Below are 21,998 nucleotides of genomic sequence, written 5' to 3' on the forward strand. Positions count from 1 at the left end.
GCTTATGCTGGGGAAGCAGGAAACTTACATTGATGATTTTGCCTTAAAACTTAAGGTAGTAGGTTGGAATAACAGCTACTTTTTAATTTCTGAAACTGAAAGAAGTTCACATCTTTACCCTTGTTCTGGAAATGTAGGTAAAAGATGACAGAAGTTTAACTAATGGCAGTATTTTAGAATTTAAATAAATATAGAAAATAGAAAGTAGAGTTGTCCTTTTACATCGAGCTATACAGCTGATGTGCTTAATTAGAAGTTTTTTAATGCTCTTATGAGTAATGTGGGAAATATTTTGGCATTTATTTTTAATATGTAGTTATGTAAATAATATACAAATATATATGTATAATATATAATTTCAAATTTATGTACCTTTAACCTCTATATAGAGGTTAAAACCAAAAATAAAATTGGAGTGCTTGCTAAACTTCCTCTTCTGCCAGGTTTCCTCTTTCTACTTTTGTTTTTATCTTCTTCACCAGTCATCTTTTTTCCCCTCTTTTTTTAAGTTAATAGACTTTGTATTTTAGAGCCCTTTTAAGTTTACAGAAAAACTGAACAGTGAACCAATGTTAATATATTTTTATTAAGGAAAGCCTATAGTTTACATTAAACTCACTCTGCTGTATCATTATAGTATGATATAGAATGGTTTCATTGCCCTACAAATCCTTGGTCAGTTTTAATATAGAAGCCCAGAAAAATATTTTTTTAATTTTTAATTGTTGGTGAACACAATACCTTTATTTAATTAATTAATTAATTTATTTTTCGGTGGTGCTGAGGATGGAATCCAGGGCCTCATACATGCTAGGTAAGTGCTCTACCACTGAGCCACAACCCCAGCCCAGAAAAATATTATTTAGTGAGCCTAATTGTTTCATTTAGTTATTGAATAAATTTTTCTTCTCCATATTTCATTGTAAGAATTTTTATCTCAAAAAAAAAAAAAAAAAAAAAAAAAAAGAAGACAGGGCTGGGGATATAACTCAGTTGGTAGAGTGCTTGCCTCTTAAGCACAAGGCCCAGGGTTCAATCCCCAGCACCGCAAAGAGGAAAAAAAAAAAGACAACTTTAGCAAGCTTTATATTGAAGAGAGACCTGTTTTGAGAATCAAGATTCTGTGAGGTAGATTTTCTTATTGCATTTTTGTTTTGTTTATGTCACCTACGAAAAGAAGAGAGTAACTCTATGCTTTAAAAATCTACGTGGTGAAGATACCAAAGTTGTGATTTTCTTTAGGAAATTTAAACACTGAAGCTATTAACTAGCTAAGTGTTTTATTTTAAATGTTTAAAAATTAAGTGGGCAGTGCTGAGGATATAGCCCATCTTGTAGAGTGCTTGCCTACCATGCACAAGAGCCGGGGTTCAAATCCCCAGTACCCGGGGCGGGGGATAAATAAAAATTAAGTGGGTAATAAACTATTAAACCTATTTATATGTTTGTGTTTTTGACAAGGGATGTGTTTGAAATCTTCAGTTTTGGTCTGATAAGTAATTTCTCCTGTTCTGGAATTATTGTCTTCTAGATGCATTGGGTGTGATATTCCTGGCTGGTATCTGTGGGTCTCATTGAAGAATGGAATCACCCCTTACCTTCGTTGTGCTGCATTGTTTTTCCACTATTTACTAGGGGTAACTCCACCTGAAGAACTACTTACCAGTAAGTAGAACAATGAAATCAGAGTAGAAGGTGGAGACTTTTTTTGTTCTTATATTCAAGCTCAAGAATACAGGTTAGAACATGGAAAACTATTTTCCCATTCCCTATTTCTTCAATCTGTATTCACTCTGAATGTCTGTGCCCTTCTCTGATATAGGTTAAAATTGAAGCCAAAAACTAGATTAGCCTCATAATCTATAAAATGTACTCCTGGCTCCTATCAATGTATAATTTATGGTCCTGAGTTTAAAAATTACCTGCATACAGAATATAACTGATAGGATAGCTAGGAAATTAGAGACATTGGTTGCCTTCAGGAAAGAGAATTATTTGACTAGGTTGAAGGAAGACTTTATTATGTATTATTATTTAAATTTTGAACATATGACTATATTAAAGAATTAAAATGCTGCTGGAAAAAGCGTGCTGGAACCAACCAAAATCATGTATATTTAAGCAACAGGTCATTTCTTTCTTATTTACTTGTCTCAAAGTCAAGACCAAAATAGAGGCTTCCTTATGGCTTTGTATGGGTCACAATCAGAACTTTTATATGATTTTTAAAGAGTCACCAAAATTGTTCTGAGATTCTTCCTTTTTCCTTTTAAGAATTTATTAACCATGTCACCTTTACTAGTTATCAACTTCCTTGTCTTGGACTCAGTTCAGTAGGGTGTATCTTATATCTGATGAAGGTTTGTCATGATAAAATGTAAAATAGGATTCTACTTTCCAAGTATTACCAGTACAGATCTGTCATTTGCACACATACAAAAGTCATGTATTTATTTAATAGGTACAACAGAAAATAAAGTCCTTTCTTTTATTGGGTGGAAACCAAATACAAACAAATAAATATGTACAATATAATATCATGGTGATAATTAGTACAAAGAAAAATAGAGAGTTCTGGGACCAGAGTAGGAACTGTTTGTGATAGGTGGTCATGGAAGGCTTCTCTGAGGAGAAACTGAATAATAAGCTACACAGATGGGTTTGAACTGGACATATAATTGAAAAGTATTCTTAAGCAGAAGAAAAAATAAATGCCAGGGCTTTGCTTGGCATAGAGAACAGTAAAGATATGGTGTGACTGAAACTGAATGAACAGAGAGAAGGTAGTCGATCTAAGAAGCAACCAGGTGCATGCATATCACCTAGAATGTTATGCCACAATAAGGACTTCATATTTTATATTAAGCATGGTGATTAGTCATTGGCACTATCTGATCAGAAGAATGAATCAATTAGATTTATGTTGTAAAATGATCACTGTGGCTTGTTATCCACAGTTTAATAGAGTACAAAATATACTCTATTTAAAATATATAAATGAGCATAAATGGGCTGGGGTTGTAACTCAGTGGTAGAGCGCTTGCCTAGCATGTGTGAGACACTGGGTTCGATTCTCAGCACTGCATATAAATAAATAAATAAAAATAAAAGTCTGTGGACAACTAAAATATTTTTTTTAAAAAAAGAAAAGAAATGAGCATAAACAATGAGGAAACTACTAACAATTTGACCAGGTAAGAATAATGTACTTATTAAATGTATATTTTATTCCCTTGCAGATTCTGCAGAAGGAGAATATACTGCATTATGTAGCTATCTATCTTTACCCACAAATTTGTTCCTGCTTTTCCAGGAATATTGGGATACTGTAAGGCCCTTACTCCAGAGGTACTATGGGGTATAATGTCATTGTTGGGTTCCTGTCAAATTTGAAAATTTTAAATTAAAGTTATTACTAAACTTTCAGGTTGATTAGCATTGAATTAGGTTCCTAATTCACACACTAAAGGAGTTTTAGACCAGCATCTATGAACAGATGGAATTTCTGCTTGTTCCACCTTGACTACCATCCATTTATTTTACTTGTTTTCTCCACAGCTCATGTCTCATTCCAGTTTTAAAATATTGAGGGGAGGAGCTGCTTCAGATATAAAATCATAAGAATCAAAAGAACCCAAATTGGGACTGTATCCAAAACAGTAGCACATCTCATGTAGGAACATACATCTCAGGAAGTTGTGTGAGTAGAGAAGGAAAGCCATTTGGTAGATAAATTTAAATTTCCTAGAGAAAAGTGTATCTCCCTTTCAGAAAATTTTCAGCTCCATTATTTACTTGATCTCCTGTTCTCAACTTCCTAACCTCCTCTCTCCTTACTGTATTTTTGCACCATTTTCCATCATTTTTATAATCACTTCTCACTGTTATTCTCATTTCCCTGATGATTTTTTTCAGTCTCTTCACTTTTCTTTTTCTTCCTCCCTTTTCTTTAACCAGTGTCTTCATTCTTAGGTCAGGATTTCTATGAATGTCAGCCTCTGTCTCCTGCCACTTTTCTTGTATGTTAGGTTCAGTGTATTAGATTCTTTTTTTTTTGCTTCCTCATTTCTCATGAGGTATTCTGATCTCCAGTGTGATGACAATTGTTTTAACAAATTAGTATCATGCTTTGTGTTGAGTATAAGCACAGTAGTTGTACTCGTTTAAGTTCATGGGATAGGTAAGTTTTGGACTTGCTAGTTTAATCAAATACTAAATTTTCAAACTTCCAAACAAAAAGTTATGCTTTTTATGTCATTCCTGTACTTGCTTGCCTCATCCTTCTCTGCTCTGTAGTGTAGGACAATGACCCCTGCAGGTCATGCATATTAGCTTTTTTTTGCCTGGATGTAACCAGTGGAAGGTACAGCAGGATATTGGAGGCCAAGAAGAAAAAAAAAGAAAGGTTATTTGGAAGATCTTCAGGTTGCCTGTCTGCTTTGTGGGGCATTGGTAGCATTGGTGCAACTCTTCCCTGACTCTAGTTCCAACCAAACAAACCTACTGTGATTCTGGTACCCACTGGTGACCTCCCTTACCTCCAGTATTACAACAGTTCCCTTTTGTTCCTCCAGCATGGTGTGGGGCAGTGATCTTAGATTGCCTTGCTTTTTTCGTTTTAAAATTGGCTTCTCACACTGAAAAAAAAAAAAAATTTGGCTTCTCAGCCCTTCCATCTTTTCTTTTCTTTTCTATTCTTTTCTTTTTGGCATTGCTGGTGATTAAACCCAGCGCTTGCTCATGCTTTGGAAGCACTCAGCCACTGAGCTGTAGCCCTGACCCAAAATGTAAATCCTTAGGAGAGTCTGGAGATTAAACCTAGGACCTCATGTATAGTAGGCACTGAGCTACATCCCCAGCCCCTATCACTTTTATTACCACTTCTCGTTAAATTTCCCCTTTTTTAAAGACAGTAGTTTCTATTGTTCTAGTTAGACCTTAATTGATAAACTTTTTAAAAAGGATTTCATAACAGAGGAGGAAAATTAACTTGATAAGAAGGGGAGGGGAAAAAAGGAGAAGACAAGGGGCAAGATGTAAGGTAAACATAGGAGGAGGAACCTGGAGAGAAGGCACAGAAAGAGAGAATGGCTCATTGATGAATATTGCACTGAACTTGTGGTAATCCATTCATTTTTTTTTCTCTTGGCTCCACATACAGGTGGTGTGCAGATTCTGTCTTACTGAGCTATTTGAAGCAGAAAAGCACTGTGGTCAGGTTGGTTTTACTACTTAAGCCTCTTCCCTCAATCCACAAGTTATGTTTCCCAAAGTATAGTAATTGATTTGTTGAGCATGCTTCCTAGTGTCTACCCTTGTTTGTTTGTTTGTTTGTTTTTTAAGAGTAGGATTTATTCAAGTGAGAAGAGACAGAACTCCCACAGAGTGAGAGGGGAACCAACAGGAATTGCCATATTCTGCCTTCTTTCATTCTTGCTTACTACATAAGTACCTGTATATCCCTTAGTCTTTGCCAGAAATCAGATTCTTTCTATAATTGTTTTTTCTTGGACTGATGACTCTTTCCCTCTTAAATTGTCAGAGTCCACCAACTCTTATGAAGTGAATCATCCTTAGGCTAGTGTATACCTATCAAAAAGCAGAGGAGGTGCATCTTGGAGCTACTGGTATAGTAAGATCAGAGAGTAGTGGTTCTACTTCTTTTTCTTTGAGAATAAAAATAAAAGAACTGTCTCCCCCCTCCCCTTTCCTGTCTATATGGTTAGAAACTAATGTCTTCGAGCCTCCTATCACCCTTAAAGTTACGACTCTATCAAAATCTACTTCTTAGCTGGGCACAGGTGCACATGCCTATAATCCCAGCAGCTCTGAAGACTGAGGCAGAAGGATTGTGAGTTCAAAGCCACCTTCAGCGACTTAGTGTGACCCTAAGCAATTCAGTGAGACCCTGTCTCTAAATAAATTACAAAATAGGGCTAGGGATATGACTCAGTGGTCCAGTGCCCCTGAGTATCAAAAAAAAAGAAAAACTACTTCCACAAGTATCACATCAAATAGATGCCACCTTCTTCATGAAACCTGTCCTAATATGTGCTCACGTATACCCTCCAGCACCCTAAATCACTAAATAGTAAACAAGGTGAGAGCTGCATGTTTGTCTTCTTTGTATTTCTTCCAGGGTCAGTCTGACTTGTATTAGGTAATGTCTAATTTTTATTTTAATTGAATCACTAGAATAAACAAGCAGAGGAATTGATCCCAAACTTTAAGTACCATTTTTTTATGTATTAAACAGAGATTATGAGACAATATACATTTGTCTCCTCTGTTTCTTATCTACTCTCATCCCTGAACTACTTTCAACTCCAGTGTAAATGTGCATATGCCTTTTTCCCTTGTAACCCAGCTTTTATAAGTTGGTGATAATAGATCTAGCTCCTGTGCTTCGATCCAGTAGTATTCATATCTCACTAAGAAAAACAAGATCTCAGAATATAGAGAAAAAGAAAAGTTTGCAATATGAGTACATATTTTTGGACTGGTAATCTAACACAATTTTTTTTTTTTTAAAATTTCAAGTCATTTTGTACCTTTTAGATGTGTTTCCCCATCATGGTACTGAAATACTCTGGAAGATTTAAAATTGTTAAAACATACATACAGCTTTTGGTCATGAGTAATTTACAATATAGTTATACACATAACACTGTAGCAAAGTTATCTATGTCTGTGCAGTATATGCCTATACGTACACATATTCAGTCCTCATCTGGTTAGGATTTATAACCAGATGTATCTAATTTCAATAGCTGTGTTCTTAACTTCTACTTTATGTTCCCTTACTAGACAGTTCAGAAATAGGGCTCAAACAATGTAGTCTTAGGAAATAGTGGAACTTGAGTTTAGAAAGAAAGCCAGCTGATGAAAGATGTTGAATTCTAGACTACTAAATAGTCCACTAATATATCACTAATCTACCGAGCAGTGGAATTTCTTTTGGATTGCAATTTTGAATCCTTTTATTATTTTAAAGATATTCTTCCTTTGATCGCCTTGGTCAGCTTTTTAGGTTTTTTTTTTTTGTTGTTGTTGCTTTTTTTTTTTTTTTTTAAGTTGTAGATGGACAGAGTACCTTTATTTTTTAAATTTCTTTTTATATGGTGCTGAGGATCAAACCCAGTGCCTTACATGTGCCAGGCAAATGCTCTTCCACTGAGTCACAACCCTAGTCCTCCTTGGTCAATTTTTTATCTGGGCTTATTTACTCATAAATAAAATTGCCTTTTAAATTACCTTCTAGGTACCCTAGAAAAAGAAATAGTTTGATAGAGCTTCCTGATGACTACAGCTGCCTACTAAATCAAGCTTCTCATTTCAGGTGAGAGAGAGAAAGAATGTGTGTGAGTTTGGGTATGTCTGTGTACACGTGTGCACATGTGCACATTTGTGTATGTATGTACGTATGTATATTTTAAATAGTTTCCTTAGTCTGTACTACCAGCAACAAACTTTTTTCAAATTGACCACTGAGCATCCTCCATAAAAGTGATTGTCATTTTTAAAAATTGAGGTAAAATCCAAATAACATGAAGTTAATCATGATAAAGTATGCACTTTAGTGACTTCTAGTATATTCACAATGTTGTATGCCTATCATCTCTGTCTAATTTCAAAGCTTTTTCATCACTCCAGATACTTTATACCTACTAATCACTTCCCATTTCTCTTGTATCCTGTTCCCTGGTAACCAGTGATCTTCTTTATGTCTCTGAATTTGTCTACTGTGGATATATCATATAAGAGGAATCTTATAGTATATAACTTTTGGCTCTAGCTTCTTTCTTTCTCGATCTCTTTCTCTCTCTCTAACACTAATTTTATTGAAATAAGCATGTATATTTCCATATGTACACTTTCTTTTAATGATAAAATCTTGGGAAATTGTAGTTGAGTATTTTTAGTATGAGAAAATACTTCAAATTTTATCATCTAGAGAAAACAAACAAACAAACAAAAACAAAAAAAAAACTAAAACTCCAAACTAGAAAATCATAGAAAATAAAATTTGGCCACTCATCATGATTTTATGTAGAAGAAAACAGATCTAGCTCTTTTATTCAACATTTTTTTTATGGCTTATCCAAGTTGTAGCGTGTATCAATAGTTTGTTCCTTTTTTGGCTAAATAATATCGCATCATAATATATATCCTAGTTTGTTTATTCCTAAATCCATTGATGGGCATTCATATTATATTTTATGATGGTGTTGTTTGCTCATTTCAACTTTTATAAAGTTGCTATGAAAAGTCATGTACATGTTTCTGTATGGATGTATGCTTTTATCTTTTGAGTATATACTTAGGACTGGAATTTGCTAGGTCATATGGTAATTCTGTATCTAACTTTTTTGAGGAATGGTCAAACTGTTTTCCACAGAGACTGCACCATTTTACATTCTCATCAGCAGTGTGTGAGATCTCATTTCTTCACATGCTTGTCTGTCCCTCTGTGAACTACTAGATAAATCCAAACATGTAGTTCCAGTTTCTGTAGGACAGGGTTCCTTTGGCCCACCCTGACACAAACAAGTCACACCAGAACACAAGCTCCCATTCCCAAAACTACCTGTCATGGGACTGTGGGTAGGAGATGGTAGCTGCTACACAAAATACCAAAATGTACCAGTCCCCTAGTTGCTGCAAATATTCAGCTAGGCTTGAGTCCCTAAAGAGTAGATTCAGACAGTTCTTTTTAGTTCAATAGGTGGTTCATCAGAGGGACCAATACCTAGAGCTGCCTATCCCACCATGTTCTGGAACTCCTCAAATTTTTTATATTAAGTTGTTAGAACCCTTTTAAAAAAAATCTTATGGAAACTGATCATAACAGCAAAACAGATAATAGCATAATGACTCAGGGTCAAGCCTGCTTGAATCTTGGAGAGAAGAAAATCCCCTTCAGCTTTTTTTGGCATCATGCCATGCCATTCTGCCATCTTAGTCAGAACCTAAAGCAGTGGTCATCAAACTTTATTTTTTCTTCTCTCCTTTCATTGATTGTTTCAAGTGAAAAAAGAAGAGGAGATAACAAAGACTGAGGAGAAGTAAAATAAAATATACTCGTTAGTAACATCATATATGAATTACCTATTAGTTATTTTATAAGAGAAATGGTAATAATGTCCTATAAAGTTAGAAATAATTTTTTATATTTTTAAATTTTTTAATTTTCTTATATTTCCCTTTCAATAAGATATTATTTAAATAGCATAAAATCAGTGACTGCCAATGAGATGTCTGTCATTGAATAGAGAAATTATATTCCTATCTGCTTTAACCATTGGAATGTGAATATTTCATATTTGAATCACAGTGCATCATGTTTTAAAAATAATCAGCCCAAAATTTTATACATACAGTTATGTATCTTGGACACTCCTGTGGAATCACATCACCTCCTATCACAAACCAAATTGATAATGATGACATGAAACTAATAGTAATTTGGTATTAAATAACAAGAATCTCCGCTATTCGAGTCTTACTGATGATGTACTGATATTGATTGCTATGTGGTATGAAACTAGAAGGGGTTAAATGTCCCAGAAGGGGCTTGGGTATCCTATACTCCAGCCTCTGTTACCATAGAATTGATAACTCCCTTGCTAGTCAGCCAACTAAAGGAATGGTTGAACCACTTTACTTTCATCCTTCAAAAAAAATAGGTTGATAATTTAAAAGATTGCACATAACTCTAAATCCAGTGATTCTCCTTTTTTCCCCCATATTTCTATTGGTGCTCTGTTGTTGTACATAACGGTGAGATTTGTTGTTATCTGTACGTGTACACAATATAGTAATATAACTTGACACATCATTCCCCAGTGATTCTCCTATTCTTAGAGTTGCATTGCTACTACAGAAGCCCTGTCAAAAGATACTATCTTCTAAGTGTTCAAGGATATCAGATTATTTCCTCTTAGAGGGAATCTTAGAAGAGTTAGTCTTTAATCACAGTGAAATGCTCCTGGATGAGGTTGCCACTTACTGGTTTCAAGAAAGAATGGAGGCTGGGTGCAGTGGTGCAGCCTTTAATCCCAGCAATTTGGGAAGCTGAGGCCGGAGGATCTTGAGTTCAAAGCCAACCTCAGCAACAGTGAGGCACTAAGCAACTCAGTGAGACCCTGTCTCTAAATAAAATACAAAATAGGGCTGGTGATGTGGCTCAGTGGTTGAGTGCCCCTGAGTTCAATTCCCAGTACCCACACCCCCCCAAAAAAAGAAAGAATGGCGATAAATCATATGATCTCTTCCAATTTTATTGCCATCACCAGTTTCCATTGTCTTGGATGGATGCTGCTTAGTTAATATCCTTTAGGCATACCTCTTCTTCCCCCCAATCCCCTGCCTTTTCATCTGTAGGTTGACTAGTAACTTAGACTCAGCCATCCTGCTTTATAAGATGCCAAATAAGATTTATTTATTCAGAAATAATATTTGAGCTTTATCTAAAAAGAGTTTTAATTATATTCTGGGATACCCCCCTAAAAGTAAAAACACCCCCCTCATCTTCAGGAGACAAGAATGGATTGCCTGTGCAGAGAGTTCTGTATTCCTGTATAGGTGATGGTAGTTTTCTTATCTTGCTTTAGAAAGTGGGAATCAGAGAAGAAACTGTCAATACCCATTGGAGATTCTTTTGATGCTGTTTATTATGACTCTAGCTGAATCTCTCCTCCAGTTGTATTTATTTTTTACTATCCAAATCCCATTGTGTCCATATACTGCAGAGATAGAGTAAGGGAAACTCCTTTATTTCAAAGATAGCCATTATTCCCTTTTAGGGAACATTATAGTAAGGCTCCAGCATACCACCAAGTAAAATGGTCAAGTTTCAAAGTACTACTTGGTTCAAGCAAGTCAGTTGTCACTTTTTCCTTCTTAAGACTTGCTGTGATACTGAGATGGGAAAGTGCATCAACTCAGAGGCTATAATCTTCCATTTCAACCCTGAAGATCCACTAAGGTTCAAAGAGGAAAGTCTTTGGACACTTACTGCAAAATGTCATTTCTTTAAATAATAACATACCTACAAGATCATATTCCTTCAACATTGGAGACCCAGCATAATACAGGCAGCTGACTAATAAATGAATACTAGATTCTGTAAACGTCAAGGCATATTTAATCACTAAATATTATGTGAATTATCAGGATACCATCTATTTAATAATAGATTTGCTTACTATGGATTAATCAGAAGGTTTGTTTATTAGTTCTAGGGTAAAGCCCAGGATCTCACACATGCTAAGCACATGCTAAGCACATACTCTACACTGAGCTACATCCTTAACCAAATCACAGTATTTTTAAGTTCTCTTAGTGGAGAGCTATTAAAGAGGAATCACCTAATTAAATATTCCATTGTTAAGATCTTTCCTTGCTAGAAAGAGGCAAGTATGGAAACATGCTTCATTGCTAACTAATACATGGTGCTTTTTTTTATTTTGTTTTTCTGCCACTTTGATTGTTACCTTTCCTTTTCAGGTGTCCACGATCTGCAGATGATGAACGAAAGCACCCTGTCCTCTGTCTTTTCTGTGGGGCCATACTATGTTCTCAGAACATTTGTTGCCAAGAAATTGTGAATGGGGAAGAGGTTGGAGCTTGCATTTTTCATGCACTTCACTGTGGAGCAGGAGTCTGCATTTTCTTAAAGTGAGTAATGAATGATCTGGAAGTTTGATAAGGAGCTTAGGGAAATGTGGATCCAATCTAGAGGTCATTACATGGGACAGTATGATAATAGTAAATGATTGATCAGAAGTTAGAGCATAACTAGTGGCTCGGGAGGCTGAGGCAGGAGAATTGGGAATTCAAAGCCAGCCTCAGCAAATTAGCAAACCCAAGCAACTCAGTGAGACCCTGTCTCTACATAAAATATAACAAAGTAGGGGAGGTTGTTGCTCAGTGGTTAAGTGCCCCTGGGTTCAATCCTTGTACCAAAAAAATGAAAAAGAAGAAGTTACAGCATAAACCTATTATTCATGTGAAGTTGTATTTAAGAAGAATCATAGAATAAGTAGTTTAAAAAGTAGCATTCTCTTCACACATTTCCATGATTTATAGAAAATCTTAAATAGGAGAGACTTTTTATAAATGCTCTAGTATGTGTAATATTCAGGTATAATGAAAAAACTTGGAGTCATGAAACTTCCATTTAAAAAATAAATGTAACTTTTACTTCAGGTGGTTCTCTGAACGTTTTCATTTTTCTTCACTTCTTGTGTCATCCTAGCATTTCTCCTACTTTTTCAGCAAAAGATTGAATTGAACAGTAGTAATATTTATTTATAAGAGCATAGATTGCCTGAGAGAAATAAAATTCAAAGTTGATATGTATGCTTTTGCTTTCCGTTCTCCCCATTTAATAATTTCTCTTTGTAGTACTTATTCATTCCTTTGTTACAAGAGTCCCAAGTCTATCTGACATTGGTTCTTTATATAATCTGCACTGCTAAAGATTGGCTCTAACCAGAAGTGTCTTTATACTGACATTATAACTGACCTTCAGCTATAAGATTAGAAATTGTGGTTCTGTTCTGTTAAGCTGTTTCCACCCCCACTCCTCAGTTTGTGAGTTAGGAAGCAGAACAGGAACAGCCCCAGCTACCATTTTCTAGGGTATCTGTGGCTCAAGTAGGACAGCCTCCTTCCTTTCTTCCGTATATCCAGCCAGTATTGCTGGTCCCATTTCCCACAGATCTTTTTCTGTTGCTTCAAGAAAAAATAGTAATTTTTTGTTTGTTTGTTTGTTTTTTGAATACCCACCTTTGGCTAAGGGCTATTTTATTTTCTAAAAATAGTAATGTTTGTTCTCTTATTTAAAGAAAACACAATGTAGTCTATTCATGTGTGTTTATATTGTCTTTATAGTGAATTCCTTACAGATAGCAGTTATGTCTTTACTCTGGATTAACTTTGGTACAGTGCCTAACATTTGTACATATGAATTTAACAGTGTTTCCTGTTGGTTGTTTTGTGTTTCAGAATCAGAGAATGCAGAGTGGTCCTGGTTGAAGGAAAAGCCAGAGGGTGTGCCTATCCAGCCCCTTACTTGGATGAATATGGAGAAACAGACCCTGGACTGAAGTAAGAATTTCTCTTTCAATAGGAAGGCTTCAATCACTTCTCTTGTATAATTTTTTTTTTTAATTTAGTCACATTACAGTATGTGGATGGTAACTCATTGTTTAAACATAATTTTCAATAATTTTGTGCATTCCTCATTTGAAGATAACACTTCTCCAGAGTTATTAAAAACATTCTAATGTTGCGTGTTCTCTTTTCTTTTTTAAAATATTTTTAGTTATATATGAACACAATACCTTTGTTTTATTTATTTATTTTTATGTGATGCTGAGGATTGAACCCAGTGACTCACGCATGCAAGAGAAGCGCTTTACCACTGAGCAGCAATCCCAGCCCACATGTTCTATTTTCTTTAACCAACCTTTCTTCCTAATTACTTAGAAGGTATGGCCTTGGTATATAAAAGAAAGAAATCTGTAGTGTCCAGTGAGACAATTTGGTTCAGAGTGAATATTCATTGTTTCCATTGCAACATTTGAAGCTTTTCATTGGCTAGTAGTATCAGCCTTCTTTGCTTGTGAGTATCAGAAAACTTAGAATCCTGAACTTTTGTTGTTGTTGTTGTTTTGTGGTACCAGGGATCAAACCCAGGGACATTTAACCACTGAGCCACATCTCTAGCTCTTTTTGTTTGTTTGTTTTGTTTTGTTATATTTAGAGACAGGGTCTTGCTGAATTGCTTAGGGCCTCACTAAGTTGCTGAGGCTAACTTTGAACTCCCAATTCTCCTGCCTCAGCTTCCCATGCAGAACTGGTGGAATTGCAGGCATGTGCCACCATGCCTAGCAGAATCCTGAACTTTTCTGTGTTCTTTCCCAGAAGGTCCTATTTATGGGGTCCTATTTATAACTTACTAGAATGAGAAGGTAAAGGCCACTTTAACAGTGGTCTCACAATTACATAAAGATTAAATTCCCTAACAGTAAGCTATTTCTTTTTAATTTTAACTAAGATTTTATTCTTTTATTTTTCTTTTCTTCCTTTTTTGGTACTAGAGATTGAACCCAGGGCTTTGCCCATGCTAGGCAAGCACACTACCACTGAGCTGCATCCCCAGCACCACAATTTTGTTCTTTTTAAATATTACTTAGAATGAATAAGCTTGGGACTTATTTGACCATACAGAATTTTTTATTGTGACAGCATTTGCCCTGACTTTAGATTTAGGGAGAAAAACACTGAATGATCTGAGTGGTAAAAATAGTTAATGACTGAGTTCCAGAAAGATACAAAGCAGCCAAATTTTAAAATTAATTAAGCAGTTTAGTAGCCAGCTGAGGCACCTGAATGCTTCAAGGAATGAGGATCTTCAAGTTCTCCATTATTGGCAATTCCAAATTTTAGTCATTTTGGATTACACAGTGTTACAAACTGTGCACCTCTAGAATTGAAGGGGATTTTATTTGACTATTTCCTAAGCCAGACGTGGTGGTATGCACCTTTTGTCCCAGCTACTTGGGAGACTCCAACAAATAGGATCAGTTGAACCCAGGAATTCGAGGTCGCCTAGGCAACATAGCAGGACCTCCATCTCAAAAAAGATAAATATTTGCTTAGCACCATAAGGTGCTTTGTATCATAAGGATAATTGTAACCAAATATTTCTGAGTAAAAGAATGTAACCTGAGAACTTAGTGTTTGCCTCAGACCTAACGTGTGCTTTGTAAGGATCATAAGTTGAAGCTGAATAAGCTGTTAGAAGTCAGGAAGCCATTAGAGCTCCATTCAGGCTAACTGACCAGAAATAACTTCAAGTTGTAAATCTCACTGGAACTTGAATGAGGTCCTATTATGTCTGTTTTCCTTGACCTATTTCCTGAATAATCAAGGAGTAAATTTCTGACAAAGTACTATATCAAGTTCTTAGCTCAAGAGTGAAGTGATATCTCTTTTAAACCTTTTCCTGGTGGTGCCTCTCAGTTCCAGGAACATCTCAAGAGTGCATACTAATTTAAACAAAAAAGATGTTACTGTTATTTGATTCAAACTTACATGTTTTGGGGCTGGGGTTGTAGCTCAATGGTAGAGCACTTGCCTAGCATGTGTCAGGCACTGGGTTCAATTCTCAGCACCACATAAAAATAAATGAATAAAATAAAGGTTCATCATCATCTAAAAAAATATTTAAAAAAAAAAAAAAAAACTTACATGTTTTGTTTTGTTTTGTTTTGTTTTCCCCTGAAGGAGAGGCAACCCTCTTCATTTATCTCGTGAACGGTATAGGAAGCTCCATTTGGTCTGGCAACAACACTGCATTATAGAAGAGATTGCTAGAAGCCAGGAAACTAATCAGATGTTATTTGGATTCAACTGGCAATTACTGTGAGCTCCAACTCTGCCTCAAGACAATCACGAATAACAACAGTAATAAAGACTGATTTTAAATTATGGAGATCTTTCTGAGGGCTGGGGAAGTATTGGAGGGTCTTTTGCTCCATGTCCAGATTCATGTATATCAGTAAGAATTTTCTTAATGGTGTATTGCTTTCAATTAGCAAATACACTTTAAGGGGGAAAAGGACATAGACTAATCTGTTTTATGTTCTACAACACTAAAGAAATGCTTGTTCACCCCAAGTGTCTGATTCTGCTAATATTTCCAGGAAACTCATTTTCCTTCATAATCTGTCCTACTTCATATCATTTTATCCACCTGGTAAATGAAGTCACATCAAGCAGTTGTGGACATTTTTATATGTTGGTTAACTCTTCTGCAGTTTTGTATTTGGTGTTTTCTCAAATAGTTCAGCTAGTGTTGAATCACTGACATGATTCTAATAATCCATGATGTTCTTCTTGAAACTAAAGAGAAGTTGCAGAAAACATTCAGTGTTTTTCCATTAAGAAAGATTTCAAAAAAGTAAACTTCATTATTTCCCTTTCAAGGAAATATCTTTAATGTGCCACCAGCTGCTTTAGCCAGAAATCAATCTAAATTTTTTTTGTACAGAGTGCAAGTTCTGCCAGTATGGAAAAGTATCTTTCCCTCTGTAGACCTTAAAAAGTTAGGATAACATATTTGTTATTTGTTCCTAATGCTGCAGAGCCTGAAATCCTCACCTCTGACTACAAATAGCTTTGTTGAGTTTATGTTATGCTTTGCATTTTCCAAAGTCAAGTTTCTACAGTGAGATCTCTTTTCTTTTGATTGGCACCATCATATTTGACTTTCAGAAACCTGTTATAGTTCTGATATAAACTATTTGTAGAATGAGGGTAAGAAAATCCCCCCCAATGAATGAAGCATAACAACTGTAAATTACAACAATCAGATTTAAACCAATTCTGCCATCCTCTATGTCTTCGTAAAAGACAGATCCTTAATTTGTTATCTGTGTGCAACCTTTTCATAAACTCTGATTTTATAACTACAAACAAGCCATGTGATCAGTGGTCTGTGTCCTGTTTTGCTGTGGTTGAGCCATCTTGTTTATAAATAATAGAGCTCTCCCAAATTTGTGCATAGACTTTTTGGTTCTTGGCTTTAACTTTTTATATCAAGAAGTTGTGATATAAAACAGCAGACAAATATAAAATGAAACTTTCCATTTTAAATTCTGTTGTCTCTGGTAATGTTATCAGTTTGAATGATGCATTCAAAGATTGCATCTTTTATTGCCCATGGTTACTGCTGTCATGTATGTGTATAAATGTTTTCCTACCTTCTTTGCCAGCAAAGGCAAGCAAGTAAAGATATATTTGCTAAGTGATCAGTGGTGCACATTTGGGGCTAGATTTTTTGTTATTTTTACTTAAAGAAAAGTGAATTTTGCAGTAAGGGATTGGCTTGAGTAGGCTTCAGAATTACAATCATGATTTTCTACTTGGGATAATTTCAATTTGGAAGGTATCAGGAAATTGATGCCGCTCTAATGAATAATTTGTAACAAGTAACAGGTGAGAATGCAAAAATTCAGTACTCAGTTTGTCACATTTGCCAGTATGATTACAAATTGAACATTTCCCTCAGATTCTTATATAATTTTGTTGGATTGATTATTTGACTGTGAAATGTGGGTTAGTATAAACAACAGAAGATACTGACTTCTGCCCTAATTGGCTTCCATTTAGCAAGGATAAACTGACATTATTTCTAGTCTTTTTATACTCACTTCATAAATCCTACAGTTAAACTATCAAGCTGCCCAGAGGGACTGTCTCTGGGACAACCAGGGACAGTTGGCCAGCCAACCTTTACTGCCAAAGAACCCATTTCTTATTGAGTTCTGCCTAACGAGATTGAGATCTCTGCACTGTAGATGTCTCAGTGCTGCCCCCAGTCCAAGGGATTTTTAGTGATATTCAAATGTCCTAGTAGTTTGCCTTCATCATTGCAAACAATTTAATTATGCTTATGAAGTTTACTTACAAGCAAGCAACCAAGTCACTTTATTTTCTTTAGTGTAGTACGTGAAGGAATTGGTTCAGAATGGCTTCAGAACTGTGTTTTTCTAATGTTTGGTAAGGGGTTGGTAAGAATTTTAATGATACCGTGAAGAAAAGCATATATCTGTATAATTAATTTATTATGTTGGTGTATGGGCTGTGAGTTCACCTTCTAGTGGTCATTTGTCATTTCATAACAACTATGCATTTTGGTTCACTGTGATGTTCTATATTTAGTGACTGCAACATGTTTATACCACTGATTCAAATTCCATCCATGATGAAGTTATACAAATAATACATATATTGATATCTTTTATTGCAAAAATGTAAATTTAAAACTTGTATAATGTTCTTGTGCTTTTTGAAATAAAATATATGTGTATATTTAAAAAGAAAAAAGGGACTTCTCATGTTTGGGGATTTGGGTTTGAAGTATAAAAATCTATACCTAAAAAGAAGCTCTAAATAAAATTTTCTTTGTCAGTCCAGGAAATTTTCACAAAAGAAATTTTTAGTGTAAGTGGATCTCCAAACTTTTTGATCATATACTCCATCATAAATATTTTTTAAGCATGCATATCAAATATATGTATGTAGATACATGCATATATTTTATATTTATTAATGCTATATTAATACACTAAGTACATTTTTAAAATTTTTGTTTTTAGATATACATAACATTAAAATGTATTTTGACATGCATACATTTTAAAATAGCATAAAAACAGAAGGTTAAAGATCACCAGTCAGATTTAACTCAACAAAGTCTACACCAAGATACATCAAGTTCTTACAGGTAAAACACAAAGAAGATTCTCAAGAAAGGAAGAAAAAATTCATAAGAATGTCCCAGTTCACCTGACAGCAGACTCCTTGACAAAAACCTTACAGACAACAGAAAGTGATGTGAGATTTCACAGTAGTGAAGGATGAAAACTGCCAAGCAAGAATACCTGGCAAAACTTACTTAAGAAATGAAAGAGAGATAAAGATATTCTGAAATTCTAAGAAAAATATATCTCCGCCAGAACTGTCCTACAAAAAAATGCTATAAGGTGTTCTTCTAATAGAAAGATGTTAGGGATGGCAGTATCGCTCAGAGTAGAGTGCTTTCTTAGCCTGCACAAGGCCCTGGGTTCAATCCCCAGCACCACCACCCAAAAAAAAAAAAAAAAAAAAAAAAAGAGAGAAGAAATTAATAACAAGCAAACAACTTACTCTTCAGCAACCAATGGACTAAGAATAAAGAAGGAAATTTTGAAATAAATGAGAACTGAAACAGTACACTAAAAAACCTATGGTGCTTGCCTTACAAGCACAGGGCCCTGGGTTCGATCCCCAGCACCGCAAAAAAAAAAAAAAAAAGATGGAAAAACCTATGGAATACAGCAAATGCAATAAATACTAAAAGGGAAGTTTATAGTAGTCAACACCTGCATCAAAAAAGCAGAAAGAGGGCTAGGATTGTGGCTTGCCTAGCACATGTGAGGCACTGGATTCGGTCCTTAGCACTGCAAAAAATAAATAAATAAATAAATAAAGGTATTGTGTCCATTTACAACTAAAAGAAATATTAAAAAAGCGGAAAAGGGCTGGGGTTATACCTCAGTTGGTAGAGTGCTTGCCTTGCAAGCACTAAGGCCCTGGGTTCAGTCCCCAATACCGCCAAAAAAAAAAAAGCAGAAAGATCTCAAGGAACTCCAGCAGCATCTCAAGGGACTAGAAAAACAAGAACAAACCAAACCTAAAATTAGTAGAAGCAGGTAGATAATAAAGATCTGGTCAGAAGCAAATGAAATAAAGTAAAAAAAGAAAAGAAATATCAATAAATGAAGAACTAGTTCTTTGAAAAAGAAAACTGACAAACCCTTACCTAGATTAAGATAAAGAGAAGACTAAACATTAGAGATGAAAAAGGAGACTTTACAATACACACCACAGAAATGCCAAGCATCATTACAGATTATATTAAAAAACTATAGACCAACATATTTGATAACCTAGAAGAAATGGGCAAATTCCTGTACATGTACAACCACAATTGCATTCTGGAAAAATAGAAAGGCTGAACAAACCTATAACAAGTAACAAATCAATAATTTAAAAGTCTGTCAAGAAAAGCCCAGGATCACCAGGGCACATACCTATTTATTCTAGTGACTCTGAAGTCTGAGGCTGAAGGATAACAAGTTCAAGCCCAGCCTCAGCAACTGAATGAGAATCTGTATCAAAAGTTGAAAAAATAAAAGGACGGGATGTAGCGTGGTGGTAAAGTGATCCTAACCTCAGTCCCCATCTCTGAAAAAAAAAAAAAAAAGGAAAAGTCCAGGACCAGATGGCTTCACTGTTGAGTTTTCTCCCAAATATTTAAAGATGAACTAATACCAATTCTTAAATTATTCCAAAACACTGGAGAGGAGGGAATTATTCCAAATTCATTCTACAAGGCCAGCACTACCCTGATACCAAAACCAAACAAGGATGAGAATTCAACAACAAAAACTATAGGCCAGTATCCTGAATGAACACGCATGCAAAAATCCTCAACAAAATACTAGCAAATGGAATCTAACAGCACATTTTAAAAGATTACCCCAGGGATATAGGATAATGCAACATGCAGTTCAATAAATATGATAGAAACATTAACCAGATGAAAGTAAAAAATACATGATCATCTGCAGAATAGATGCAGAAAACATTTTTGATGAAGTTCAACATCCATTCACAGTAAGAGCTCTTTAACAAATATGGTATAGAAGGAATGTACCTCAACATAATAAAGACCATATGTAATAAGCCAGCATCTAGCATAATACTGAATGGAGATAAGCTGAAAGCTTTTTCTCTAAGACAAGAATACCAACTTTTACCTCTTCATCATTGTAATAGAAATGCTATAGAGCAATCAGGCAAGAAAAAGAAAGGACATCCAAATCGGAAAGAAAAAGCAGAATTGTCACTGGTTGCAAAAAGCATGACCTTATAGAAAACCTCAAAGACTGCACCAAAAAAAAAAAAAACTCTTCAAACTAAGCAATGAATTTAGCAAAGCCTCATATGTGTGAGGAACTGGGTTCAATTCTCAGCACCACATATAAGTAAATAAAAAATAAAAATCCATTGACAACAGAAATATTTTTTTAAAAAACTGATGGCTTTTTCCAGTGGGAGGGAAGAAGGCAGGGAAAGGGAAAAACACTGGGAAATGATATCGGCCAAATTATATTGTGTTCATGTACAAACATGTACAACTATAATGCACCAATAAAAATATGGAAAAAACCGATAACTTTTTATACACTAGTAGTTAAATCATCTGAACTAGAAGTCAAGAAAGCAGTCCCATTTAAAAGAACTACAAAATATAAAACACCCAGGGATAAATTTTAAAAGATCTCTAGTATGAGAACTATAAAAGTGATGAATGAAATTGAGACACCAAAAAAATGTAAAGGTGCCATGGATTGGAAAAGTCAATATTGTTAAAAATGTCCATACTAGGCGATCCAAGATGGCGGACTAGAGGGTGACTGCATCTCCAGTTGCTCCAGACCCCAGGATTCAAGAAGGGGAGGCATTGAGAGACTCGGACTAAAATAGAGCCACGGGTGAGTCTCCCTCACCGGGTGAAGCTCGGCCTCGGCAGCAGGCACGGATAGGGGCAGCTTATCAGAGCAGGGCAGGGCAGCTAGAGTCCTCCCCAGGCAGCCCTGCACACTCTGGCGGTGGGCTCCTCCCACACAGCCAACTTCTCCAGCTTCTCAGAGCAGGACACCCAGTGAGAGCCTTTCTGAATAGAACCAGCTTCAAGTCCCTGAGCCAGCGCGGCGAGCTCCAGCCCGCAAGCGGCTTCAGGGACCAGGACAGGGCAGCCAGGGACTTCCCCAAGCAGCCCAGCCACCTCCGGTGGGAGGCGCCTTTCAAGGCTAGCTTCTCGGAGCAGACCGCCCAGTGAGAGCCTTTCTACACAGAGCCAGCCACAAGTCCCCGAGCCAACGGAGAGCTCCGACTTACAAGCAGCCTCTGGGACCAGGGCAGGGCAGCCAGAGACTTCTCCAGGTGGCCCTGCCCCCTCCGGCCGTAGGCTCTTTCCACAGGGCGATCCAAGAAGGCGGACTACAGGGTGACTGCAACTCCAGTCGCTCCAGAACCCAGGATTCAAGAAGGGGAGGCATTGAGAGACTCAGACTAAAATAGAGCCACGGGGTGAGTCTCCCCCACCAGGTGAAGCTTGGCCTGGGCAGCAGGCACGGATAGGAGTGGCTTATCAGAGCAGGGCAGGGCAACTAGAGTCTTCCCCAGGTAGTCCTGCTCACTCCAGGGATGGGCTCCTCCCACACGGCCAGCTTCTCGGAGCAGGGCTCCCGTGAGAGCCTTTCCACACAGAGCCAGCTCCAAGCTCTGGAACCAGTAGCGGGCTAGGAGCAGCTTTCTTCAGAAGCACTGCATTATCAAGTTCCTTCAAGACTTCAGGCTACTGAAGGCTGGGA

General features: G+C 36.2%; 1 protein-coding gene across 1 annotated transcript in view; it reads left to right on the forward strand.

Annotated features, from left to right (window-relative positions):
* The window catches only part of Ubr1 (ubiquitin protein ligase E3 component n-recognin 1), a 178,747-nt gene extending 160,747 nt beyond the window's left edge, over nucleotides 1–18,000 (forward strand). Inside the window, 7 exon segments of the mRNA XM_047538461.1 lie at nucleotides 1,532–1,665; nucleotides 3,240–3,348; nucleotides 5,162–5,218; nucleotides 7,262–7,339; nucleotides 11,509–11,679; nucleotides 13,012–13,113; nucleotides 15,298–18,000. Of these exon segments, the coding sequence (XP_047394417.1) occupies nucleotides 1,532–1,665; nucleotides 3,240–3,348; nucleotides 5,162–5,218; nucleotides 7,262–7,339; nucleotides 11,509–11,679; nucleotides 13,012–13,113; nucleotides 15,298–15,439 (793 nt within the window). The 3' untranslated portion in view covers nucleotides 15,440–18,000.
* Nucleotides 18,001–21,998: the final 3,998 nt, after the last annotated feature.

This window comes from Sciurus carolinensis, chromosome 2 (genome assembly GCF_902686445.1).
Source record: "Sciurus carolinensis chromosome 2, mSciCar1.2, whole genome shotgun sequence".
NCBI classification, from domain to species: Eukaryota; Metazoa; Chordata; class Mammalia; order Rodentia; family Sciuridae; genus Sciurus; species Sciurus carolinensis.